This window comes from Labrus bergylta, chromosome 8, assembly GCF_963930695.1.
Source record: "Labrus bergylta chromosome 8, fLabBer1.1, whole genome shotgun sequence".
Classification (NCBI taxonomy): domain Eukaryota; kingdom Metazoa; phylum Chordata; class Actinopteri; order Labriformes; family Labridae; genus Labrus; species Labrus bergylta.
Genome location: NC_089202.1, coordinates 3,889,017 through 3,897,026, shown reverse-complemented (window position 1 = coordinate 3,897,026; position 8,010 = coordinate 3,889,017). Strand labels below are relative to the sequence as shown.

The 8,010-nt window shown below is 42.2% G+C and overlaps 1 protein-coding gene across 1 annotated transcript in view; it reads left to right on the top strand.

Annotated features, from left to right (window-relative positions):
• znf407 (zinc finger protein 407) overlaps positions 1-4,567 on the top strand; it is a 158,296-nt gene extending 153,729 nt beyond the window's left edge. Inside the window, exon 10 of the mRNA XM_065957650.1 lies at positions 2,982-4,567. Within this exon, the coding sequence (XP_065813722.1) occupies positions 2,982-3,853 (872 nt within the window). The 3' untranslated portion in view covers positions 3,854-4,567. The remainder of the gene's footprint in view (positions 1-2,981) is intronic.
• The last annotated feature ends 3,443 nt before the right edge of the window (positions 4,568-8,010 follow it).

Sequence of the window (8,010 nt, the reverse complement as noted above, 5' to 3'; positions counted from 1 at the left end):
AATGCCAACTTCCTCTGGCTGTGTGCAGCACTGCTGACTCCATCCACAAACTAACTACTCTGCTTGTCACTTGAGATACAAATAGTACGATCCAATGTGATATATAGTGCACAGACTTGGTGCCTGTGCTCTGCAGCATTGTAGAGAATTACTTAATAGTTCACCTATATATAAGTGTAGTTAGGAGAGGGATATGCACCAAGAAATGTGAAGACAAATAGAGACAAGAGGCAAACTAAAAAGCCTTCTCTGTTGTCAGTAGCCAGGAAAATGTACCATTCACATGAAGTCATGGTATTAAATGTGGACTAAATATTCCAAACAATTGCTCTAGTCTCTTTTACAGTAAAAAAGACACAGTTTGTAGTTTTATAGAATTTGTAGTCAATGCTCTGCATCTCCCAAAAAGCCTCAAAAATGCTTTGCACACATGCACAAAACTCAAAGAATGTTCAGGTTTAGCTGCATGTGTGAATGCTAACAGGCTAATTTAACGCCCAACTTTAACTGGAAATTTTCCTGCCGGCCCTCCTAGTGAAATTCTTTAATGTGAAGTTGGGCTGAGCCTATAGAAGGCAGCAGGAAACATTAAGGAAGTCACAGCGAGCGGGCAGGCGGGGGTGATAGCATTGATATCATGTGCCTGGTGAAATCTTAATGCTGCTTCATTTTCTTTTCTGCTCACAGTATGTTCTTTTCCACTAATTCATCGATACATTAAGTATGTCCAGTTATACCCCAACCCTGACGTGTTGTTTCCGCCATCTTGGATTACATCAGCATCTGTTTTAACATTAGGTCTTGCCTGCTTTACCTGTGAGAAAACAGCTGAAGACAAAACAGTCTACTGAAAGAGAGAGTCAGAACAGCTTGATCCTTACAGATGCTCTGAATCTGAACTTTGCTGAAGTGGAATGGAGGTGACTGGGGCGGAGGAGAAAGGGTCGCAGAGATCGCACTGAAAAGACAGATGGACTGTGGAAGAGAGAGAACAGGTTTTAAAATTTGACAGCAGCAGGATGATTGGTTTGGAGTGGTTGTGGCAGAATCTGGTTGGTTAATTACTTAAAGAACAAACGGCCATAATCAGCTGATCACCAGAGGGGCGAGAGACGGAGGAAGAGGATGAAGTTGAATGAAGAAATGAATGAATGTGTGAGAAAACAAGTCTTCCTGCTTGGACTTACACTGATCTCCATTTGTAACTTTTCTGTCAAGATGCCCATTATGATTGAAAAGCAAAAAAAAGAACACATTGGTGAAATGATCTCCAGTTTCTGCATGAATTTGAGATTCTTTATGAAATGAGATTTCTAAAGATGAAGCGTCCAGAATTATTCTTGCTTAGCTCCTTTACTAAAATAAACCTCACATATGTCAACTGATGTAGGTTTGGGCTTTTCATTTCTAAAGGGTTTCAAATCAAGCCTTGGTGCTTCAACAAGGTTCTCCTCATGTATCTTGTTATATGCTTTAGTTGTGACATAAGTAAAGGGAACATTCATATATTGAAGGAACAGGAAGCTTTGATAGAAAACTCCAGTAAATAGAGAATCTATAAATGCTCTACAATCTTATTTTTTTAACCAAATGCGTTGGGAGCATTTCACTCTCTCATGCACAGCTTTGTCATTTTAACCTCGTAACAGCGAGGACAAAAACAAGTTTTCATTGAGACTATCAAGTGTGTTTTCTGTCCAGGCCATAACAGTTCTATATTTCTCATTTCTCCAGCAATTCATGTTGAAGCTCTTAAAAGGTACATCCAGTATTAGTCCAGTGTATCCACAGACTCGTGTTCACTGCGTACTTGTTCAATAAGAGGAAGACTAGACGCCAAAACATCTCTGTGGCTGTTTACTCTGGAGAAAGGACGGGGCACGGCTGGGTCAGAGGCCGTTTGCAGCGAGACTCTGACTTTCTGATCACATTGTCACAGTGTGAGTGCAGGACATTAAATGTCTGGGGGAGATAGGAACATCAATGATTGATGAGTTTGTTCCTGTATGTATTCTGAGATCTGTGATCTCGTCTGCACTCTTGGGTGGGAAACCTTGTACCTCAAAATGTCAACTTTTCAGGAAACCAAGTTCCAAACAGAGGTTGTCTTGTTATTTTATAAAAAGTTCTGGTTTTGGGGGAGAATTTTTAGAACCTGAAAGGGTTTCATGAGTCTTAACAGTTGTACCATTTCCCATAAAGTGCTAATCCTTTGCAGGAAAAACAGTCAATGAAATTGTCCCATATGTTTAAGTGTCTCTTCAATACGTTCATCTGCGCTCAGAAGCCGAGGCGAGTCTCCTCTTCACTGTCTCAAATCCCCATTTCTCTGCATAGATTAGCCCTACAAGTGTCTGAGACCGGCGCTGTTTAAACAATGGCATTTCTAACACTGTTCCTGTCACCTTGGAAACGCCATGGCAACCTGTGATCTGAGAGGGCACAGTGTGGCTCAATTAGCACCAGCCGTATCTCAGCGCACTCGTCTGCCAAACTAATATCTCTGTATTCTGTCTCCTTTCATACATTAATGACACAAATACATGAAGTGTGACATCACCTTTTATAGCAGCTTCCTGTCTTCATAGCTGTCCTCCTTTTTGTTCACAGCGATGGCTGTTAAAACAGAAAGTTCAACAGCTCACTGAGAGTATTAGTGGAGAAACTGAAGAAATTAAAATTCATTTGTGGCTGGTTTTTCTTCCCTGGGGTTTGATTGTGAACGTCTTGCCTTTGATTTTCTTTTTGGACTCAAAAACTTATTTTCTATCTCTCTTTTTACAGACCACCGTCGTCTTACTTTACTGTTACAAAACATGCATTCACAAGGGGAATATTTTTTTTATTTTTAGTGATTCAAAGTCTTTATCCTTGTGTTGGGTTTTGGTTTTCAGTTTAAGCAGTCTATGAATCTTAATTAAAAAAAAATCAAAAGTGAAAAAGGTGAGATGTAGTAAGAAATGTGTCTCTGTGTTCCCCAGGTATCGTGTCCAAGTCTTTCGAATGTCGCCTGAAGGGTCAGGGGGCAGCGTTTGTGGAGACAGAACTGGTGGGCTCCCCTATGAGTAAGAAGGGCTCGACTGATGCATCCGGCCACGACGGCTCCATCCAGCAGGTCATCATCATCCAGGGCTATGGTGAAGGGAACGTGGCCATCGACCAGGCCCTGGAGGAGTCGGCCGCCGCCACCCTGCAGACGCTGGCCATGGCCGGACAGGTGGCGGAGGTGCTCCACATCACAGAAGACGGACAGGTCATCGCCTCGGGCAGAGAAGTGGCCTCCGCCGGGGCCCACCTGGCCGGAGGCGGCACCCAGTACGTGGTGCTGGAGTCCGGGGAAGCCAGGAAAGGGCTGCGGGCCGTGACAAGAGGAGGGGTAGCAGGACAGAGTCAGATGGTTTCTGAGTCGTCCACAGCTCTGGACGCTCTCCTCAGTGCCGTCAGCGAAATGGGCCATCAGGAGGAAATGCAAGGAGAGGCAGCTGTCATTCATGAGGTGGTGACCTCTGAGGGAGCGGAGGCCGTGCAGAGCGGGGCTCAGTCGGAGGTGAAACAGGAGCAGGAGGAGATGCAAGTCATCCAAGAGAGAGGCCGGGGGGACATGCAGGAGGTGCTGCAGCTCGCAGCGTCCCAGATGATGAAGGAAGGTTTGACACAGGTTATTGTTAACGACGAGGGGACACATTACATCGTTACCGAGCTGGACAACTGCACCTTACAGGTGGAGGAAGGCGTGTATGAAGGGTCAGGGGCAGGAGAGGAGGAGGAGGTTCAGCAGACAGAGCAGCAGGAAGGAGAGGAGATGGTGGTGTATCTGGATGGAGCCGCTCATAACATCGTGCTGGAAGGCTAGAGGAAGGAGAAAAAAACAAGATAAAGATTTATAGTTTAATGGGAAATCAAAATTGGTCTTCCTCTCCCTCGCCCTCATTTTAACCCTGTTTGGGTCCTCTTTTTTTGTTTTTTTACATGACTTCTGTTTTGTTTCTTTACTCCTCTTTGGGGCAAAGCTAAACTCAGGTTGAACATCATTTATTCAGAGGGACAGTGGAGGAAAGAGGTTTTGGTGCTAAGTGAGTTAACTTGATATCCTCACCACCACCAGGACTACAAACCCCACCTTATTAATGCCATGAACAATTTAAGAACAAAATATCCTCCTGATATTCATTTTCACAATTCTAATATTTTGAGTGTTAAATTATAAAATAAGAATAGAGAACGATATGTTTTCCTCTCTCTTGAGGGGAAAACAAACTTTTCATGCAAATGATTTTTGTTTTCTTTGGAGATACATTGGTTGAAGTTTTGTTCGTGGTGTAATGATTTTTTATGTGTCCAAAGACACGATAGTTTCATTTGGGTTTTTTTTCTGTAGTTTTATTTGAGTTTTTTCCCCTGTAGTAATGATGATCAGTTCTGAAAATATGGATTTGAAGATTTTTAAACCAGATCCTTCAGATGATTTATATGTAACAAATTAGAGTTGATAATTCTACAGTTCAGTCATCCTAAAACATGAATGCAATTTCATTTTTTGACAATAAAGCTTGCTCTTGATTTTTAACATCATGCCCCGATTTTTTTTAAAAGCATTTGTTGTCAGTCACGTCAAGCACACATCTCAGCATCAATTACATGTAGAGTACAGCCTTATGAAAGAAGCAGCATGCACATACATGTATCACATACATGCATCACATGCATGATGGCTCCCATCATGCCTACTGATCACTAACACAGTCATTATCATCACCATCACCATTATCGTCATCATGATCACCATCATCCTAATCGTCATCCTCTCTTCTCTGCCCATCAGGCCCATTCTGCTCATCGTGTACAACACACTCATCCTTTTTTTTCCCCGCCAGTGTTCAGCACTGGAGGGAGAATCAATATTCATTTAGGCCCTACACAGACCTGCTTTTCTGATGGAGTGAGTGGGAGAGCGCTATGACGGCTGCAAACACAATGGCCGACCGCTGAAAGTACAGAGACAAAGCACTCATACACACCGAGGGCATCAAAAGATCATCCCTTTAGCACACGCGCGCACACACTGCGCACGCAGAGCGAGAAGGTGGGCTGACAGAGAGAGAGGGAGAGAGTGGTGGAGGAGTGGGCAGGAAAAGTGAGAGGATTACCGATGGATGTTGAGAGAGGTGAGGCCAGAGAGAAGTGAAAGAGCAGCAGAATCCACAACCACCCAGAGAGGAGGGGGCCTGTAATTTAACAAAACACCTGTCTGCCTTTCAGCCTGTCTTTGTCTCCTGCTCCGGGTTCTACTTGTGGACTCACTCACTCTTTTCACGCTCTTATTTTTTCCCATTCAGCAAAGATGGGCAGGTGTATGAAAGGTTATGTTCTCTGAGTGAGCATCAATACCTGCCTGAGAGCAGGGAGCCAAAGTTTTTTTATCACTCTGAGTGGTTAGAAAAGTTACGCTAACATTGAAGTGCCTCACATTGAATCATTTAGCACCACCTTAGAATTGACTCATGTCAAACTACAGTCAGAGGTGTGTTTGTCTGTGGGAGTAGTTGTAGTAGGTGGTCAATCATTTACAGACACAAAAAGGTAAGAATAATTCATCATTACAATGTTTTTAATTTCTATCCAGGCAATAGTCTTACCACTACTCAGATGTAGCCACAGCTTTGACGGTTATTGATCTTAGCTCTGGAAACACTGCTATTAATAACAATAATAAAGTGCTTTTTAGGTACTCAAAGACGCTGCACATAGTTTAAGTTAAAATATTAAACAACATAAAGATAGAGTTCCAGACCTTCTTTATTAAGTTAAAAAACATCCCGATAAAAGCCTTTAATTATTATCCATTTTAATCTTAAAATTGTAATCAAATTTATTTTTACATAAAGCAAATAAATACATTTTTATCATCTCTAGCCAACCTGTTTGTCAAACTTTATTGACCAAAATTTCAATGTCATAAAAAGAAAACAGTTTATAAGAGATGATGTTGATGATGTTGATAATATTGATTGATCGATTGAATGGATAAAATTGGAGACACGGGGAGCCGTTGGCCTTGTGGTTAGTTTGTACATGCCATGTACCGATGCTGCAGTCCTCGAGCGACCTGTTGCTCATTTGGAGCATGTCATTCCCCACTCTCTCTCTCTCTCTCTTCTCTCTCTTATTTCTGACTCTATTCACTCACTGTCCAATTTCTGAAACAAAGGTTTGAAAAGCCCAAAAAAAAATCTTCATAAAATATTGGAGACATGTTCTCACCATGATGGTTTACAGGGGAAATAGAGTAACCAGAGTAGACTTCACATAAATGTATAAAAAATTATAGAAATGCAGTCAGGACATCTCATTAAGCATAAGTGAAAATTACAAATCTCTCAATAAGAACAAAATGATAAAAAGGTTTTTTGTTTTTTGAAAATAGCAAACAGAAAATGTGTTTTGTAGTTTGATGTATGAACGTTTTACTATGTTCTTTGTCACATTTCTTCTCCACACAATCATGAATATGACATTTTCTCATTGACCTTATATGAAAGGAAAGGTCATCTGTGACACATCAAAACAGCTCTCCATTAATATCCTCAGTGCACTCTGTGTGTGTGTGTGTGTGTGTGTGTGTGTGTGTGTGTGTGTGTGTGTGTGTGTGTGTGTGTGTGTGTGTGTGTGTGTGTGTGTGTGTGTGTGTGTGTGTGTGTGTGTGTGTGTGTGTGTGTGTGTGTATGATGGTGTTTAGCTTCTGAATAGGAATCTGTCTGTCTGTCTACTGCCATGCTTTCACATAATTCTGCAGTGATTATGTATTGTATCGTGTGCATCTCCACCCTCCCCGTGTTGCTCTCTAATCAGGGCTGGATGGCTCATTATTAACTGCAGCAGGCCACTCGTGTGACATGGGAGAGAGAGAAATTAGCAGCTGTCACCCAGTGATGAGTTCATTTCCTGACAGGCCTCTGCTCTGAAGAGTCCTGCAGCAGACGACCAGACGGCTGATGGAAACCTGCTGCTGATGCTTAATTGGAGAGCCGGAAAAGGGCAGGGGGGGGGGGCAGTGGAGAGATGAGTGTAAAGATGTGGAAGCATGGGTGGAAGTAACACATTATAGTATCAAGCAACGCTAAGGATGTAAATATCTTTTAGGCTACTTCTTTGGTATTATTAGGCTCATTCCTGTGCAGCCAGGCACCGTTAGGTAAAGCTACTTTTACTAGATGAGGTACCTCAGTCTACTGCATAACTAAGTGCTTGATCATCTTAGAAACCATGATGTAGTGCTTTATTTGAATAGATCTTCACTGACATTAACATGCTGCTTAGTTTTTTACAAAACTTTATTAATCACTTGAGGGGAAATTCAAATTTGACACTTTGTTTGACACATTTGTTGAACTCTGATGCACCAACATGATCCTGTTGACATGCACTAACGGACTGAAGTCAGAGTGAGGGGGCTGCCCGCAGCGAGCCCTCCTGGGTTGGTTGGGGGTAAAGTACCAATTGCTCAAGGGAACCTTAGCAGTGTTCAGGAAGTGAACTGGCATCTCTCCAGTTACCAGACCAATAAGATTTGTCCCGCTCTGTGACTTGAACCGACGACCCGCCAGTTCCCAACCAAAGTCCCTACAGACTGAGATACTGCTGCAACTTCACATCAGTGTATTAAAAAAAACATTTTTTTAATTTGAAATAAATGTTACTTTAGATGCCCTATATTGCTATGCTCAATCGTTTTATAAGAACAGCAGATCATGACCGTGTCTATGTTGGGCAAATTAAAGTGCCTTTGTAATATTGGGAGTTCCGTTTATGTATCGTTTTTTTCTCTCTAGCTTGCATGGACTTATGAATTCATCCAGCCGCCCAGGTGTGATAAGGCCTCAGAGTGATCTGTAGAGCTGAATTACTTTGAGGTTGGAATCAACAAAGCAGCAAAGTTTGACCTTAACCTTTCAAGTTTTTCTTTAATTCTGGACCAACTGCAACCAAACAAAAAAATAACTTGAACAGCAG